We start from the raw sequence: 19,803 nt of genomic DNA, 5'->3' as shown, positions 1-19,803 counted from the left end.
CCACAAGACCATACATGTACAAACTGGGTAATAAACACTTCCACTGAAATCAGATATTTTGGAAGGAAATGATGGGAAGGGATGGCACAGGCTGTGTTGACAGATGAAGAGAAAGACTGAAAAGCGAGACGAGAAGCGGAATTAATCTTGAGCTGATATAATGACCTGCAGTGTAGTTGTATTTGGCAGGAGCCGCTCAGAGGTAGTGCATGCCACAGTTGCAGACCGTCTCCCCACACGGCTCTAGTTAAAGAAAATGCAATCAAATGGGCATAGAGAGCAGCAGTGGACAGACAGGGAAGCAGGGGAGACTTACCACAGCAGCCAAGAGCTACTGGAAAACCACCCAACATGCCAAGTTTTAAAACTCTCATCAGCATTCTACTGCACATCCGTGTCTGTCTGCTCTGTAAAATTTGAATGTTGAAGATTTGAATTTTTGCTTATACTACTCTGCTCCAACGGCTGGGAATTATGCAAAATTAAACCTAAAAGCTGTGACCAACACCAGAGTTGCGTGACTTCGACACATCTTATCAGCTGCTTATTTCCACATCCAGCAGATACTAAGCAACATTATCGTTTATTTGGAATCACGTTTGTGTGCAAATAGCAGAACAAGAAACAGTCATTGTCCTTTTAGCTCTGTTTTTGATCTCCACCAACTCCTGAGAGTGTATAGTTTGGTGCTGAGTGGGAAGCGTACAATGGGTTTTCAGGGCAGTTTTCTTGGAAACAAACATTGTCATAAGAGCAGTGGCATTGAACCAAAATGGTAAAGTTGTAGGCCCATCAGATAAAAAGGAATTTGCCATAAAGCTCAGTAAAGCTTGCAGATTCAAGTGATAAATCACCTAATACGCTCGTCTTGCTGCTTGAATCTTGAAAAATGACATTTTATTTAGCAGTTGCAAGAGTTCAACAGAGTGTCAAGTACTGTGGTCGATCATGCTCTGATATCACTTCAGTCGCACGTTATCGCCAAAATGATCATGTGATTTTTCTAAACCATTTGACACACAGTATAATGCTCTCTTTTTTTAAACTCGGTGCAGAAAGAACATTGGTTTCCCACAACTTCTCACTCTTAATCATGTCTTCCTTTTTCTCATGTTGCCTCCCCGCGATCACGCACCGCACAGCAATCACTCCTTATTATGCTTCCCATCTGTAGTGTTTTTTTAAACCAAAGCAGGGACTGTTATAAACTAGCATTTACCGTTGCAGTGAATGAGTGGACATTACCCGAAATGACTGCTGTTTTTCTGCTTGCTTTCCCTTATCCTCCCAGAACACATGCAGCTGTAGAATAGAGAGAAAGATAAGAGGGAGTCGGAGAGTGGAACTCACACACACACACACACACACACACACACACACACACACACACACACACACACACACACACACACACACATATATATATATACACAGTCTGTCTCCCTCTCTTCATCTTTTACTTTCTTGTCTCTCAGATCTGTTTTCCAGTATTTGCTTGCAGCAGATTGAAAACAAGGGGTGCTGGCACCACTGGGTCGTTTATGTAATTCTGCTCATCGCGTCTGCTCCCTGTGTTTCTCTGCCATGTAGTGGCTCAGCAGACATAGTGACTCAGGGAGGGGTCACACACACACACACACACTTGGGACGGCAGAGCAGATGGAGGGGCAGAGTGACTAGTGCAAGACCAATAATGAACTCAAACTAGACCTCATGCTGTCCCTGCTGCCATGTGTTAGTGTATACTGTATCGGAATGCGATGTTATTTGCGAGAGTTTTATCTCCTGCGATACGTTTTCCGTTACGCATAGTTTCCAGTTACATCACAAGCGCAGTACATCATGACATGTCTGCTAATTGTATGTTATCAGCTCCACTCCTGTATTTCCTCCTTTGGTGTTAGCGATTATCAGTGGAAAAGTTCAACATTCCTTTCACTGACAGGTGCAACGTTACGTCTAAAGGCCAAGAAAGCACCACCGTTTTCTCAGTGTGGAAATGAATGAGTCAATTAGCGTCACTGATTAACCACAGCAAACCACCTTACAGCTAAAAAGGTAAAGAACAGGTTGAATTGAAAACAGTTGTGTATTCAAGCTCTCTTTCTTTCTTGAAACTGTAGCTGGTCTGCCTGTAGCCAAAAATTCTTAAGTAGAGTCAAGTATACGTCTGCTTAGAATTACTGTTAATGTGTCATAGCAGTGACGGAGGTAAGAAACATTTTTAACTGTCTGCACTAAGAGCAATTTCATACTTGACTCATACTTTTCTTCTGAGAATTAGCATCATCATTACAGTCCAAGTACTTGTTTTCACTTCTCCTTTTAGATCTTCGTCTTTATTTAGGGTTAGATCTAATGTCTGTCAGTATTCCAAGGATCTCTTTTACCACGGAATTGTGAACAACACTGAGTTCAGTTATTCAGAATTGGAAACTGTTTTTTCATTAACCAACGCCTACCCATGAAATAGTCCATGCCAATCCTGCTGCTATCCCACATCTGCCGTCTGCAGTGCTCAGTTTTGTTTTTAGTCAAAGTTCCTTTTTTTGTGGTGCAGTTTAGTGCTGTTATACAGTGGCGGTAAAAGGAACCCAGTGTTTAGGGTAGTGCTAATTTTAGGATCAATTTTTCTTTTAATCTAAATGTGACTCATGGCCAATATATAATTGCCACATGATTTTTCTTACCATTGAAGAAACTGTGGAATGAATCCTCTGTGATAATTAACAAAACTAGTATCTTATCTAATATTTAAGCTTTTTAACACAGTTTTCTCAATATTAACAAAGAACTTTTTGCAATCCATTGACTTTTTTTTTTTGTTCTGCGTACAGAGGAAAAAAAAATCAAACACCTGCAGGCCCATATGCTGAACTTTGACAGGGCAATGGTTGAAGTGTGTGAGTCTCGCTTATGTAAGCACAGTGTCTGAAGCCTCACCCTTGCATGTGGATGAAATTTGAAGTAGTGGACAAAACATATTCAAGCAGTATGGTTGTGTTTTCTTGTGCAACTGTATGCATTACTGTGTTTGTTTAGATCTCTTTAGTTTGTGGATGGACGCAACACAAAGCGGCTTACAGTGTGTAACAAATCTAGTTGAGGGAAGCTCCTACGTTTCTCAAGGTCGGCAGCCGTTTTTTTGTATCGACATGTGGCGATTTCACCTAAAGTGCACTTACTTTCATCTACATTTCATCTACAGATGGCTCCTCAGGTGGTGTTTCCTCCTCTGGTTCATCTGTACCCAGCCCTATGTCAACTATTTTAATGTCTGTTGCTCCACTGCATGTTTGCGGGGTGGGCTGGGGGCGGGCGTGGGTAGTGGGGAGGTGTGAATGTTCCTGTACTGTGTGGGATCAGAGGTGGGGGGGTTCAGTGGTCGGATGGTGAGGCATTGTTTTTAACCTGTAAAGCACTTTGAGTTGCAATTTTCTTGCATGAAAAGTGCTATACAAATAAAGTTTGATTTGATTTGATGATACATTGCAAATGGCAATTTTAGCGCAAAATTATTAAAAAGTTGACATGAAGTGCTTAGAGTAGAAGTTTTCTGTCACCTGGATGATTTTCTTCTTTCAGAAACGACAATATGAATCAAAGAAACTAGGAGAGGTCATTAGCGCCACTAAAGCCCCGATGTTTTTACGGAAGGTGATTTAAACTGAGAGAATCTTTATCTTTTACTCAGTTTTTCTTCATGGGCCGACGTTTAGCACCAATACGGGGTGGAGACAAATCAAAGAAGAGCGATGCTGGAGGGGGGAATGGAGAACAATGATTGAATGAACGAAATTGTCTGCATAAGAGGAAGTGGGCAGCATTGAAAGGAGGACGGGAGTGCAAGTGGTTTCGATGCTCTCAGGATGTGGGCAGCCAGCCAGGAACTGTGATAAGTGCTGACGTCATTTCTATTGCACTAAACCAACAGCACTGGGCTTGTCTTAAAGACAGCTGCTTTGAGAAACTTGTCTGTCGTGCTTTTAAAAAAAAAAAGATTATTTTTACTGTTGTGGACTTTTGTTGTCTGTATGTCCTGTCATGTCCATTTGAGCGATGGTGCTCATGGGAACATTTTTGAATTCTTGTGCACATGATGATGTTTCTGGTCAATGCAGTCCAGATTGTGTGCGTGCCTGTGTGCCTGTGCCTGTGCGTGCAGTGCAGCTGTGGGTTTGGAGGAAACCTCATGATCCACTTATGACTGAGTGTCATGTGACCATAACTAGCACTGGAGTAATAGTTGTCCTCATTATCAGCTGCAACTGATTGTGCTCATTCTGGTATGTTTCAAAAGACAGATTCAGCGAGTCAAATCACATTTTCATTCGCACAGATGGTCTTTGTAACGGCTGATGAAAATCCCAAACCTCTCTTGACCAGTTGCAGCACCCCCACCCATCCTCCCTGTTTTCCTGCCGTCCTGTTGTGAACTACGTAGTACGTGCAGGTTTCAGCAGCCACAAGTGTTTCTTTAACAAACAGGAGCATGATTTTCCCATTTGAAATGTCAATATCACTAAACAGAAAGTATAGACAGGCTTAAGAGGCTAGGGTTTGTGTTAATGTAACAAGACATAAAAAAAATCCACTGATAGCGTAATACTCCTGCTTCTACTACCACTGCTAATCACAGAGAGAATCTTTATATTTGTCTGCATTTTGTAACGGTAAATCTTAATTCTCATTAGCACTGAAGTGATTACAGATCAGAAAAATATTTGATGGTTGAGTAAAACACTTCCGGAATTATTCTACACACATAAATAAGAAACATTAGAGTTTATCAATGTATGCATTTGGTTGTTTTTTGTCATTATGCACTTGTGTACTATTGGTATTTTATAGGCTAAATGAATAACTCAAAGAACAGCTGATATTTGAATATGCAATAAAGTTATAGATAGTTGTCATCCTCTTGCAGTACTGCACATACAGAGGAGAAGGGTGGGATTGGTCTTTATCTCTCTTCCCCAATGACTAAAACCGGAAATACAACACAATAAATTTGATTTCTATGAACATTTACAAGTGTTAACATTTGCAAAGTCAGCCCATTATGACAGTAAGTGAGCTTTGTGTATGTTGACCTTCCAGCGCTCAGATCAAGCCCAGTTGCCGCACCTTTGTTCTCTTATTTTTGGGTGCTCGTGTGTGTGTGTGTGTGTAGCCGAAGGAGATGCGTCAACTTCGTACTATTGCATATATGTGTTTTTTTTCATAGTGAGCACAGAATAGCCCCCTTGGGAAAGTTCTGCACATTGCTGCTTTCGCAACCTGAATGTATCCACAACAGCTTGAATGCTAGTGTTAACAAAAGTACAGTGAAGATGGTATCTCTTCAGGAAGTCAAGCATTTACAAATACTGGAGCTATGCAGGCTTCCTGATATGGTGCACCATTTCCAGTGTCACAACATCAGAGGAATCTCCTTGCAGTAGTGGGGATTTCCACAAAACTGTAGTCTGTCAAAATGCTCAACCAAGACATTCCTCAGAGTGGGATGATGTTCTCCTCCCAGAGGTGTGGCTTAGTTTAGGAGTATTTTTGCACAAATTGAGATCACTCAAATGATCTTATCCACAATGGAGAGCTTTGTGCGACTTTCTATGTTTCTTCAGTAATAATCCACACTGTATAGGATCCTGTGACAGTAAAATGACTCATACAAACTGTGCGTGTGACGGGACAAGTGCGATTTTGACAGACTGACGGGGTCAGACTAACAGGATGTAAGTTTAGTTATCTGTCACAGGAAACCACAGCAGATTAAAACCACCCATGTTTCTGCCGAAAATCACAAGGAAATACTTTTTACAGTTGTTTATCAGAGTGAAATTCCCACGGCAGACGAGACTGAGAAGGTGTTTCCTTAAATGAGATTAAACTGGTTCTTTCTTTCAGTTCTCAATGTTGTGACAGGGTTAGGGAGACAGCCCTGTATAATGTCCCTATAGGGCAACACACAGCTTTGTCCATGGTGCGTGCGTGTGTTTGTGCTTTGTCAGGGAGGCAACTGCATGTGAGTATTGATTGGCTGTAGTCTCTGGATTTCTCGGCATCACTTACACAGGGTCGAAAGAGGTAATAACATGCTAGTCCCTTCAGTTGAGAACCAATAGTCGTTCAAAAAGGGAACACATATTTTATGTCTGTAAAAGAAGTCGGCTAGCATCACCAATCTTGAGCAATCCTACACGTCCTCAATAGATCAATACACTCAAATTACAGTGGTTGTTCCAGTTAATTGTGAGGGATTTAGTGTTAATGTGTAGCGTAATCGCCTGTTTACTTTCCAGGAAGCTATTGAAATGGACCTGCTAAGTGATGTGTAGGCAATTTAATGCGCTACATTACTGATAGTGTAATTAATTCAACTGACATAGCACACATTCAGCAGGGTTCTGATGAATTTTGCACCCATAGTGATCTCCTCTCCATGTGTCTTTATAAATGTATGGGTCTGTGGGTGTCGCTGATATGCAGTGCAGTGGCATTAAAATGACCCTTTCTGAGTGTGACAGCTTTAAACCCTGAGAGCTATGAGTGTAAGTATGGTGTGTGTGTGTGCACACAGACACCATTTCTGTTGGAAGAAAAAACTGCCTTTCAGCTCTTATCAGGGAGCTAGCAGAACGGGACCGATCACCTCCCACTGCTGAGCTATCAATGTGGAGTTAATTGCCTTTCAGAGGAAAAGCAGGGGGGTTGTGCGTTTGTGCGTGTGCGCTTCCTTTTTTCCGCTTGTTTGTTGGCTTTTTCTTTTTCGATTAACCTCCGTTTCATTAAAATATGGTGCAGGGCCTGTGCCTGGAATTGTCCCCATAAGCCTGCAATCCATCATTCAGATTATTTACTTAAATGATAGGAACAAGTGGACTTGACAGAAAGTGATACAAACTACATTACACAGGAAGAGAAGCACAGAGAGATGAAGGGGAAGATGGAGAGAAGGGCAGATAAGAAGAAAGAGGGAGCAGTGTGGAAAGAGAGACAAGGGTAGGTGGGCTGGGCTTGGCATGCGGACAGCATGTTCTGTGAGAGCTATAGAAAACAAGGTCGTTCAAGGTCTCCTGTCATGCTTGATGGGTGACGGTGGGTGCTTCTGATAGGACGGGGAGCTGCAGGGGTTGGCTTGTAGAGAGGCTCTGTCCAATCTATCGGCCTGCCATGTAGTTGTATATGAATGCAATTATGCTTAAGAGTGTCTGTGTGTGTAAATACATCCCTCTGAACTTTTATACCCAGCGCTAATGGCCTTCTGTTGTAGCCTGCTGTGTTAGTAAGGTTCAGCCTAAGATCTTAAGATCAGTTCCATATACAGTAAAAACAATACGTTACCTTATTTGACAGAAATAATATATTTTTCTGTTATCTCTGACAATTTTACAAAATTTTAAGAATTACTTGACAGAAAAGACTAGACTGCAATTCTGCTTTGCTCTGCTCCCCAGGTGTTTAGATGGTTTAGTGAGGTACTGCAGGGAAACATACAGTACATTTATAGCTTGGACTTTTCCCAGTTGGGCAATACATCGCTTAAAAAAATATCTCCATACTTGTATGCTTGGCAGGCATAAGGATGGGACATGTCAAAATATGTTGGTGCCTGCACTGACTCACACTCCAGAAGCCTCTTAGCATTTTTCCATCATATGGCGCCTCAGAAGGACATCAGCGAGTGTGTGCATGCATTTGTGCATGCGTGTGTGTGTGTGTGTGAGTCGATGCTCTTCTAAATGTGTTGCAGTGCAAGTCGACTGGATCTGGTCTGTGTTCTTTTCCTCTTTCTGTTATGATTATCTTTTGTCGACTTCCTCCATCTTCACAGCAGGGTTTGCGTGTTGCAGAAGTAAAATGAGATCATTGATTTCAGTTACCGCTTAGCCACTAGTCTCTTGTCCTGCAAGCCTGGCAGTTTGTACAAAATAAGATGAACGTGATGGAAACTGTAATACAATTACTAATGACAAATCGCATCCCGTGGATTTCTAACTCAGCAGTATTAGACACACGCACACCATGTGCACAGACACACATCTCCACAAGGATCATATTGGGGTTGCTTTAAGATAAATGCTGATTGGATTAATGGCCAGTGATTGTGCAGTTGGACACAGATTTACTAACGAAGATCCATCACTGTGGCAGCACTGTGTTGGAGTGCTGCTCTGAATAAAGAATTCAGGAGTAGCAGTCGGTGATCCTGCAAATTATTCAAGGAATTTAGTTTTTCCTCTGTTGCTTACTGGCCTCAGAAATATGTGTGATTCACTCTTCTAGCAAATCAGTGACGTACGTTTTTACCGTGCATGCACATTCTCATGCAAGCAAGTACTGGAATGCAGGTGTGTGTGGCCTTTTGGGTGACTCACAGTTAGACCACAACCCCCCCCTTTTTGTTCCATTGCATTGCTCCTCTTTGGCGCATTAGCCTCTGTTGTGGTATTATTTAGGCCAACACACATGGAGCGGAACTTTCACTAAGCTTCTCTAGTGAATTTTCCATTACTAACGGTTCTCTCAATCTACTGAACAGTTGTAAAAACAAAATGTCCTCCTCAAAATGTTAGAAATTCATCACGTTGATGAGTTGCCACTTGTTGTCGTTTGAAATGCACGTACAGCATGGCACATTCTTACTATATCACATGTGGTTACTGTGCTGTTTTTTCACATACTGATATAAAAAAACACTCTACTTCCTCTGTCTGTGCTGTCAGTTAAACCCTCTTTTCAAGTTTCTTTTTCCCATGACAAACAGATGAGTCATGCTGTGTTTAATCCATTATCAACAGGACTGGAAATAGTACAACATAATAAGACAAAACATTGCAATTATCCCACACAGAAGGCAGTAACCAATCCAATTTCAAATTCATTGTCATTCATTCGTTGTTGGGTTATTTTTTCCTCCATGTTACTATGTTTGAGTTCTCTTTCCTCCTCCCCATCACCATAGATTAAGATTCCAGTAGTTGGCTTCTATGGACCGAAAGCCCCTTGATGTGTGGTTGGGAAATCCCTCCTATTAAGTCATCAATGCAGATAATTAGTTTGTGCCAGATCAGGTGGAAGAGTGTGGTTACACTACAGCAGACATGAACATGCTTACTTAAACATGCGTGCTGTTATGCATTGTTTCTCGACAAGCGGGAGAAATAAAGGGAGGGAGGTTTTGGTCACGAGATAAGGAAGTGAGAAGGATTTATGTTTGGGTTTGTTTATTTTGCCAGTAGCTGTTTGCACTCATGAATGATTACAGGTTGTTACCACTAAGCATGTATGGTGATAAGATGCCGTGCTCTTTGACCACATCACAGTTAATTTCTTTAAATCAGTTTCCGTGTGTCTGGGCATCATAATACAATGACTTGAACCTTGCTTTGTTCTTTCCTCTGTCCCCAGTGAATGAGTATGTGTTCATGGTCCAAGCCAGAGGGATCCAGATCAGAGAGAACGTAAAGAACATCGGAGCTCAGGTTCTGGAGCAAGTAGTGAGAGGGGCCTACAGCGTCAATGGCACAGGTAAAAACCTGTGCACAGACGTGCCGGGGGGGTTTGCAGGCATGAATACTGTTTCAAAATGTGTTAGTGTTGTGTATAGTTTAAGTACCCATTAATTACCTCCGCCAAGGAGGTTATGTGACACCCGGTGTTTGTGTGTCTGTCTGTCTCTCTGTCTGTCTGTCCATCTGTCTGTCTGTCTATCTGTCTGTCTGTCTGTCCGTCTGTCTGTCTGTTAGCAAGATAACTCAAAAACGCCTGGGCAGATTCAGATGAAATTTTGAGGGGATGTAGACTATGGTAAGAGGAAGAGCTGATTTAATTTTGGTGGCAATCCGGAAAGGATCCTGGATTCTGGATCACTTTGAATTTTTTATTATGTTTTAGTATGTGGTCCAAAATATGACAAAAACATCATAGGTTAGTATGTCGTCCGACAAATTGGAGCAAGGTGTCCAGATAGCTCAACTGGTTAAGAAGGTGATTCATAAACAGAACAGACGCAGGTTTGATTCCAGCTCATGATCCTTTACTGCATGGGTTTCCTGTTTTCCTCTCTATCCTTGGCAGAGGTCTGCGCTCTCTGAGTGCTTTTCTAGTTTATATAGATACAAAACAATAAAGCATGCAGCTAATCTCTACAGATGGGGAATATTAGGAGACTATTAGGCTCCTGCTAATGGTTGTGTTGATAGATAAATATGTTTGATTTCAGATTATTCCTATGACCTCAACTTCAATGAGAGCGACTCTCCGCCCACTACATACCTCCCTGAGGGCTTCACCTACCTCCCTTCACAGGTTTGCCCCGAGAGGCTGCCCTCCATGAGTAAGTGCACTGTTAAAGTTTTGATTTATTACTCGGTTTATGTTTTAGCTCATGATACGCAGCATATTGAGCATCAAATGAGAAAATGTTCGTCATTTGAAATTTTCATTGTGCCTCTGTACATATTTGTTGTAGTAATGAGTAGTGAAATGGTTCAGAGCACACATTTTATTTCAGCTTTGATTGATGATGCATACAAATATGCTGTAATAGCACAGCCCAGTAATTTATGTCCCGGATTGCTCAACTGTTACGTTTTCTTAATCATGCACTTTTTGAGCTTTTTTCCTGTCTTTCTGTCTTCATCTTTTTAACATGCACACTATGATTCTTTCTCACTTTCTTTGTCACTCTCTTCTGCCCCGTATGATCCCTTACTCTTTTGTCTCTGCCTCTGTTTTTCTCCCGTAAACACAGAGGGCAGGTTGGAGGTGAATATGAGTGAGATATCTCTGGAGGAAGTGGAAAGGCTCTTGCTGAAAGGAGAGCCTAGCATGTCCTCGGGAGGCTACTGGAAGCCCAGCGACTGTTTACCTCGCTGGAAGGTAAATGTGGACGTGATATTGGCCAGATTTACAAACTGTTCTGTGGAGAAACAAATGCACGACTCCTCCATACTCGGCTCAAGAGGTTACTGTATCGCTGTAATGTAGATCTTATCCCAAATAGAGGGTTTTAGAACAGTGTGTTAAACAGCACTCTCTGCTAGGATCCCAACACCAAAGGGAAGAATTTTGGACGAATAATGTCCAGAGAGAATTTCTGCAAGAGGGCTTTGGGGTTTCCCTTTAATTTGTCACTGATTTGCACATGGCTTGATGCCTATGTACACGTCTGTGTGATTTGCTGTGTTTTGTAGACATAAGTGGTCATTCACCCCAAGACATTTCTGTTAGCGGTGTTTGCTTTGTGGTGCCCAGCCTGCAAATATGTACACTTAGTTGTCAGCTACACCTCACTAAATGTAATGTTGTCAAATACAATACTTCTACAAGATTTCTGATTTAAAGGATTCAATTTGTTCAGTGCTTTCGAGGGATGTTGGTTGCAGATTATGGTGCTGCTTTCACTGCATCCCCAGGTGTTCGCACTGTTTTTGGTCACTCTGTTTATATCTGTGACATGAGGTTAAACCTTTAATAAAATGCAATGCACAGTGCATGAGACAGTGTTTTGGAATGAGGTATCCCTTTACCGTCACACTGGAAAAGAACTTCTCATACACATGCTTCTGCACTACTGTCCTCCTTAATCTGTTAGTCACTGCAAATCAGAATGACGCCACAATTGCTTCCAAAATTGCAAAAGCATATAAAAGTGTACAATAAACTGGCAAAGTATGAATTACCCTCTTCTTTGTGCTTTGCAGTACTGTGTCGGTTTTTTGTCCAGTTCCTCTACTGTAACTCTTTTTTTGTTGCCCTCTGTTTTTTTTCTTGTGTTGCACAACAATCTTGCTGGCCATCTGTCTGTCTGTTCCTCACATTCTTTTAGCTCAAGGGACTGTGTGTTTTCTGACAACCATTTTTTTTCTGTCTCATTAGCCAGCAGTCTCTCTTTCAGACATTATCCATTTCCTTTGCCTTTTGTTCATTCCTGTGACACTGCCACCGTTTTTCATTGAGCTTCAAAAGAAACTTAAAAACGGGCGCTGTCATAGCTACTGCTCCGTGGGGAAACATAAACACCTCTCACCAACATTTAGAGGCTCAGTGCTTCTTTGATTGATGCATGTCAGACCTCATTGTGGAAAAGAGATTTTAAAGACCTGACACTCTTTTTTTTTTTCTTTTGTCTTGAAGAAAATTAATAGATTTTGATGTTGTCTTCCTGTTTACCTACCCATGAGAGATCGCAAGTCTCAGAAATAGTCAATACTTTATACAAATAGTAAAATTTCCTGCACTCATCTAAGGGCTCTGTGACTTTGTGTGTCCCTGCATACCTATGTACAAAGCATGCACTTCTGTATGTCTGCATGTGCATTTTATCTCATCTCTGTTGTGCTCTCCATTTTGTGTCTCTAGGTGGCAATCCTAGTTCCATTCCGGAACCGACATGAGCATTTGCCCATCCTCCTGAGACACCTGGTGCCGGTGCTGCAGAAACAGAGACTCCAGTTTGCCTTTTATGTCATCGAGCAGGTAGGCGCACACATTTGCAGCGATTAACAGCGTGTGAATCCCGATCCTCTGAGAAATTGGGTGCCCTTCTTTGGAGGATGCACTGTCACTGTTTGACAGTAGGTAATGGTTGGATAAAGAACCCTTAAAAAAAATAACAACTGTCATAATATCAAATATCGTGTTTTTTTTTCTTTAGGCGGGCACAGAGCCGTTTAACCGAGCCATGCTGTTCAACGTGGGCTACAAAGAGGCTATGAAGGACATGGACTGGGACTGTCTGGTTTTCCATGATGTCGACCACCTCATGGAGAACGACAGGAACTATTATGGCTGCACAGAAATGCCCCGACACTTTGCGGTCAAACTCGACAAGTACTCCTATATGTAAGTCTCCAAGTCTCCATGGGAATATACTGTGAATGTATTCGTACTTAAAATGAATCTAATATGTGTAATTGTCTCTCCCAGGCTTCCGTATAATGAGTTCTTCGGTGGTGTCAGTGGCCTGACGGTGAAGCAGTTCAAAAAGATTAATGGATTTCCTAATGCATTCTGGGGCTGGGGAGGAGAGGACGATGACCTCTGGAACAGGTAAGGGGGACACACACAGAGAGAGCCGACACTGGGCTATCTGACAGCCCTGCAGCGCGAGGCTGGCAGTGTTGTTTACTTTTTCAGGAGATGAGTTAGGCCGGTAGGCACATAGCAGGCTTTTGTGTTATTGTTTTTCCTCCACTTGCCTTTGCCTCACAGCATTCCCCCCCACCTACACAGCTCACCGGCAGCTGTACACACACAGAGCCCTCAACATACACGACCAGCTCCTACTGATTGACAAGTATTTGTTTCCACCTGTAATCCGGAATCCCTTTTGCGAGCAGTTACTGTAAAATCGTTTCGTCTTGCATTTGTATGTCTCTATTATGTTACTGATGGTTTGGAATACTATCGCCTGTTTATCAGAGCAATAAATAGTATGCTTTCTATGAAAATATGACAATGAGACTTAATGCCACAATGCTTGTTCTGCTAAACTGTGTACTCTATGGAATAAAAATCATTAAACGTGTTTGTGCAGGGTGCGGTTTGCCAATTACACAGTAAGTAGACCGCACGGAGAGCAGGGACGCTACATGTCAATTCCACATCACCATCGCGGAGAAGTGCAGTTCCTGGGAAGGTTAGTGTCTCTGTGTGCACAGCTCATTCACACACACAAAACACACACACAACACTCTTTGGTTAAAAGTGGGAGCTGATAATTGCAATGAGGCTTAGGCTCATGTGATATAAGCCAGTCACATGAAAAGCCAGAGCAGTGACTTTGAGAGAATTTCAACTCTTTTAAAGACTTTGCATGTGATGTGCTTGTATGCTTCAGGGCTGAATTCTTAAGTTACTTAAAAGAGCCAAGGGAATAAATGTTTCTTTCATTTGTTAATCAGAAACTGCAGGAAGTATATAATAAGTAGAAAAACACACAAAAAAAACCTACTATAAATTGACATCTTAAAAGTCAATTGGTAAATCTTCCATCTAGTCTAGCAGTAGTTATGAATCCTGGAAAAAAATCTGTATGTTTTTGTCTAAACCACAGATAAACGGTACAAATCAGTGCGGGATTGTACTATCTTGCAACCCAGTATCCTGTTTATTAATGCTCAGGTGCAATTCATTCCCATTTATGTATTTGTACTTCTCTCCTCTCCTCTTCTGATTCACTGTGTATACTTGCAGGTATAGTCTACTACGCCACTCAAAGGAGAGACAGAAAGTGGATGGTCTTAACAACCTTAACTACTCCCCCCTAGTGTCCAGGAGGCTCCTCTACACCAACATCACAGTCGGCTTGAGCAGAAAACTTGCCCCCGTAGCTGACTACTGATGTAGGCAGACCTGGACTGCAAAACACCTGGGAATCAAAGTCCTCTGGGACATCAGCCATATCTCACCAGTTGCAGCACTGCTTTGGATTTTTTGGTTGACAGATTTATTGCTTTGTTTCTTTTGTTTGTATGCAAAAAAAAAAAAGGAGACTCAAATAAGTATGTTTGATAAATCGTACAAGAAAATAGGGATAATTGCTGCACTTGTTTGTGCCACAGTCCATCACTCCTCTCATCTGGGCTTATCTAGACTTCAGTCTCCACATGCCTTTTGCACCATTTTGGCCTTCAGCATCCATTCATTAATTCATTTTCTTATTCTGTTAACAATTAGCTTCACCCTGCACTATTGTGCTTTATTCAAATAGGCTATGATACACGTGAACATTGGAGTGCACGCACACACCACACATGCACGCACAGTAGAGTCTGACTTACATGTGCTGACATGGTCCTGAGGCTTTGATTTTTACTTTTCTCTTGCACTTCTTATCTCATAAATGCAGTAAACCTGTGAAAACATTTGCATGCACACACAGACACACACACACCAACACACAGCAACTTAAAGTGGACTCTTGCAGCTGGTTCTGCACAAGGTATGCCAAATCTACAAGTGAAGAGAGCAAGAGAAGATGATATAAAGAGTGAGTGTTTTCAGTCATAAATATTGTATTTGAAATAGTTTATTCTAAGTTCAGAGAATATTAATTCCTCAATCATCTCTTACTGACTATATTTTGTCCTTTGAATATACCATTTAAAGACTGTGATGTTTGTGTTTGCATAGTTGCATTGAATGTTCTGGCTGCCTGCAAGTGGCTGTATGTAGGAGTGCAATGCTCATCCTGTTAGCAATAAGCTGTAATGTCAGACAGCAGAACTTAGCCCTGACTTCCTCACTATACAGATGCAATAGCGCAGGTGCTAGCATACCCTTATTGGACTACAGAGAAGGAGTGACTGCGTATGCAAACTTCACATTCAACTCAACTTTGCCTAAGCAAACATGCCACCCCTTTTCCCAACTCGTGTATCCGCGTGCGTGTCTGTGTGTTAGTGAGGGAGAGCTATGCAAATGGCCTGTATGTATCTTGTCGTCAGTGCAAGGTTATCGAGGCGACTTCCAGGAGACTTCGCCTGTAAAACGCTGGCAGACTGACCTTAGACCTCACTTTGAGTGCGGTGTGTAAATCCAGGCCAGAGAGAGATAAACAGTTGCCATTTTATTTTTAGATCCCGCATTTATTATTTTTATTTACTCACCTTCATCTTAACAGAAGAGAGCTGGAGGTAGAGAATACTTGATTGCTGTCACTGTCACTGGTGTTTACAGAAGCTTTTGCTTTGTTATTTTTCAGATTGTCTAGTGTTTGTAATACTGTTAGCCAGCCCTCTTCTTTCCACCTCGGGTGCTGTGAAAATTGTATCTCTTCAACAACCAATCTATGGCTGCCTTTATTTTTTTAACTGACACTTCTTTATCTAGACTTGGATAAGGAAAAGCAGATCTGAATGCTTATCTAAGAACATCAGGTGATAACCACTGTTTAGCTTTGTTAACTTGTGGCCAGGCATTGGCTTGTGAATTTCTTTGCGTAAATCAGACTCCGGGGTGTTGATCTGAGTAGAGTTTGCGTTCAGTGGCATGCAGCCTGACACAGACTGACAGCCCTCTGGCAATACACAGCAGTGTAATGCTCCTCTCTGATTTGTGTGTTTGACAGTGTTGATTTTGAGTAAAATATCCCAATACTGTAAATGTAGTTCCTTTTTAAAATATCATACAGAGATACTCTCCTCACTGTCTGTCCTCTAGTCATGCAGCTACTTCATTTCACACAAATCGCCTTGTATGCGTCTCTTAAGATGTATCTTTTGGGGGAAAATGTGGCTGGGTGACAAACTGTTGTTTTCCCACGATAAAATAGGAAGTACAGAGGCTGGACCTCGTTTTATTTATTTGATGGATTTTTTTCCTTAACTCTTCCGTTTTTATTTTTCTTGCGGTTGACGTAATGATCTAGTAGGTGACATACGGCAGACTGTGTTAGATGCACTGAAACGTAGTTACATGTATTTGTGTGCGATTGTGAGCTTCAGGTCTACGCAAATGAGGCGGTTTCATTTCAGTCAGAGTTTCTCTTCAGAAATGACTAGCTGGTTCTGATGAAATGGAACGGGACTTGTATGCCTGACGTTGTTAATCTTGTAAACAGATGTGCTGGAGGAAGCCATTTTGTGTGACAACCACAGGAAGAGCAAGACACAGAATCAGAAAATGCTAGTGGTCACTGTATTTCACTGATAACCTCCATTATACTAATTGATAATCAATGGTGCTGACCTTCCAGAGCTCCCATTGAGGGACTCTCACTACGTGCTTACTGGAACCAATCCTAACATCCTAGAGGCTGGTATCGACAAGCGAAAAGCATCCTTCAGTTTTTTTTATGGCTCTTTTATGTAGTTCCATCTTGCATCTAGGTGGAGTAGATATTCAGTGTGTTTACATTCATACGTGTGTAAGCCGGCTGCCTTTTCGTCCTGCCGGGTTAAGCTAATCCGTTCTGGTTCATTGCCACAGCAGAAGCACGTGTTTACCTCCCAAGCCAATCACTCAGGAGGTGCCCAGTGAAATTCATGGACGGCAGCAGCATTTGTGTTATGTTTTCTTTTCCGCGTGTGTTTGAGTGAAATGGCTAAACCTTTCTGAGGGTTTAACTGTCCTCCATCTAGATTTTGAAAGTTTTCATTTCATTTTTCAGCACTGATAAGAATATGATTTGTAGTGACCTGGTTGTGAACAACTTGCAGGTTCTCTTTCTAGTTCTTGACACTTAAATGATACACTGTATATTCTCCTTTTTTAAGTACTTCATTGCTTTAAATTAAAAGATAGACAGACTTATAGCAAAAGCTAAATGGTTTTAGTGTGAGTGTTCAGGTGAAGATTTGGACCGTGAGGGACCCTTTCAATGGAAAGGCCCTCTGGATGATTTATATACTCTTAGAGTCGGTATTAGGCTCGATACTCCACAATGTAGAACGAGCAGTTTCATCAGTCAACATCATATTTACAAAGATATTCTTTTCGTGACTACGAGACAGCTTCGTCCACAAGATGACTCAGTACCAAGGTCAAAGTCGGTCAGCACTCTCTTTTGCTTTTATCTAAAATGGGAAATAGATTGAGCTCAGTTGGGGATAAGAGCATGCTGGATAGTCTTGTTCCTGTTTATATATAATGTACATGGTCTCTGTCCAGACAAAGACCAAGACTGCTGCTCACTTAAGAGGCTTCATTGTACCATAATCTCACCTGTTCTGATTCATTCTATGCCAGTTTAAATGAAGAGACCATTCTTTGGCCATCTGACAAGACTGGCAGCCTTAACGCTTCTTAATTTATTGCAGTGTTTCTTTTTTTTTTCACTCAAGTTTTTATTTTTTTTATAAGCAAAAAATATTTAAATTGAAAAAAGTGCATATCAAGGTAATGATCATTGTAAATATTGTTGTGTGTAGTGTTTTAGAAATTCTATAAGGTCTTAAATCACTACAGATGCTACCATTAAGAACAAGGCTTCGGTGGGGGGAGGGGGTTTGGCGGGGGTGGGTGGGTGGGGGGGGGTGTATCTGGTGCCATTTAAGTGCTAGTGAAGCTTACACAGTGTCATCAGTGTTTTTACATCACTGCTTCCCAGCACAGATGTGTTTTTTTTTGTTTTTTTTTGTTTTTTACATTTTTTTGTTGTTAATGAAAAATATTCTTATCCCATGAAATTTAGATTCCTCTCACAATCTCAGAGGTGTTCCGCATTCTACTTAACATGCTGTAGCAGGAGGAGAGAGGCATCACGGCAGACACGGGCATCAATCTTCAGATGAAGTTGTGCGTCTTGTTTCTGCATGTGATGTCTCTTTGATAGTGACAGCAGCTGGGGTAAGGTGTAGGTCACAGGAAAGCGCTGCGGGATAACAATGTGTCAGCCAAAAACACCTTATGTTTTACACCGGCACCCGAACCAGCGACACAATCCACTCCAAAATCTGCAGAAATTATTTTTTTGTATGAAAGCTAACTATTAAAAAAATGCAAAAAAAAAAATAAAGGATACAGATCGCTAAATTTAAAATATATCTTCTCTGATTGTAAGGAGAGGAATTCTCCTTGAATTGAAGCCATTTGAAGCCACTTGTCAAAACTTGATGTCAGCCTTATGTGGATCTGTTTGTGTATTGGCATATTATCTTTTGATTATTGAAATTTGTATGATGGAGATTTTCTTTTATACCATCATTGTTATTGTCAGAGTACACCAATAAAACGAAACTTGTAAAGATAAATGTCTGCCTGATTGTGTGTTCTGTGTCTGCTTATATTTACCTTTGCCTCCTCACAGTGTGGCCAGTGATTATTTTAGATGTTGTGAATGATAATCTGATTCCACTGCATACTACCACTGAGTGTAAACATGCACACACAGGCAGGCTTCCCGTTAAGAGACATTTAGTTTACGCTTCATTACTTGATCAAGACACAGAGCACAAACTGGCCACAGTTACGAGCTGCAAGTGATGGAGCTGAACAATGGGGAGTATTTTACTGTGGTTCAAACGGCTGCTGTCACTTCCTGCAGCCTGCCTGGACAATAATAGGTGATGATAGAGAGGGAAAAAAGGACTGTTTGAGATCCTTCTAAAAATATCCACATGAGGGCTCTTAATTGATTTTACTTAGCTTGACTAAATGCTTGCATGCGCACACAGGAACTCTATAAGCTCTGTGAGCAGGGATATAGGCAGCATCAAGCCCCCTCGTAAACACTCTTCACTGAACAGTGGTTTGTTGTCTGTGCTTTTGGCTCAGAAACCAGGCCTGCCGCTCTTGTGATCCACAGTTAGCAGCAAAATTCAAGCATCTCTACTCCAGGTTTACTAGTTTTCTTTGTAATTGTCCCATTTTCCATTCTTGTCACTCTTAAGTGCTCTGCTGACGGCTTGTACTGTACACAGCTGGACCCTGAGACAAAGACGCCGCTTGTTCAGATACTCTAGGATGTCACCACGAGAAGAAAATAGAACACAGAATGAGATGCTTTTACGATAGGTCACTTAAGATTCATTGAATCAGAGCAGCTCCAGCCCTGTGGCATTTAGCACATTAGCTGCGCATCTCCGCTGGTTAACAGAAGTGACAGCTGATAATTTAATTATGCTTGTGGAGAAGGAAATACTAAGTGGCAGGGATGGGATATCTGCATAATTCCCCAAAATCTGAGCGCCATTTCCCCACACTGGCTTAAATATAAAGAAGAGGTGGACACTGCTTAAAATGATGTGCTGCATTAGAAAACTTGCAAAAACATCTATGAGTGCTTCTCTCTTGCTGTGTAGCAGTCGTTGCAACGTGTGTGTAAGAAAGAGCAGTTTGGCAGCAGAACAGAAG

General features: G+C 41.6%; 1 protein-coding gene across 1 annotated transcript in view; it reads left to right on the top strand.

Annotated features, from left to right (window-relative positions):
- The window catches only part of b4galt5 (UDP-Gal:betaGlcNAc beta 1,4- galactosyltransferase, polypeptide 5), a 28,885-nt gene extending 10,935 nt beyond the window's left edge, over nucleotides 1-17,950 (top strand). Inside the window, exons 2-9 of the mRNA XM_022192082.2 lie at nucleotides 9,412-9,531; nucleotides 10,226-10,339; nucleotides 10,757-10,884; nucleotides 12,367-12,483; nucleotides 12,662-12,849; nucleotides 12,934-13,056; nucleotides 13,544-13,645; nucleotides 14,203-17,950. Coding sequence (XP_022047774.1) covers nucleotides 9,412-9,531; nucleotides 10,226-10,339; nucleotides 10,757-10,884; nucleotides 12,367-12,483; nucleotides 12,662-12,849; nucleotides 12,934-13,056; nucleotides 13,544-13,645; nucleotides 14,203-14,350 — 1,040 coding nt within the window. The 3' untranslated portion in view covers nucleotides 14,351-17,950. The remainder of the gene's footprint in view (nucleotides 1-9,411; nucleotides 9,532-10,225; nucleotides 10,340-10,756; nucleotides 10,885-12,366; nucleotides 12,484-12,661; nucleotides 12,850-12,933; nucleotides 13,057-13,543; nucleotides 13,646-14,202) is intronic.
- Nucleotides 17,951-19,803: the final 1,853 nt, after the last annotated feature.

Source organism: Acanthochromis polyacanthus, chromosome 6, assembly GCF_021347895.1.
Source record: "Acanthochromis polyacanthus isolate Apoly-LR-REF ecotype Palm Island chromosome 6, KAUST_Apoly_ChrSc, whole genome shotgun sequence".
Taxonomy (NCBI): Eukaryota; Metazoa; Chordata; class Actinopteri; family Pomacentridae; genus Acanthochromis; species Acanthochromis polyacanthus.
The sequence above is the reverse complement of the archived record's forward strand: the minus strand, read 5'-3'. Positions and strand labels throughout refer to the sequence as shown.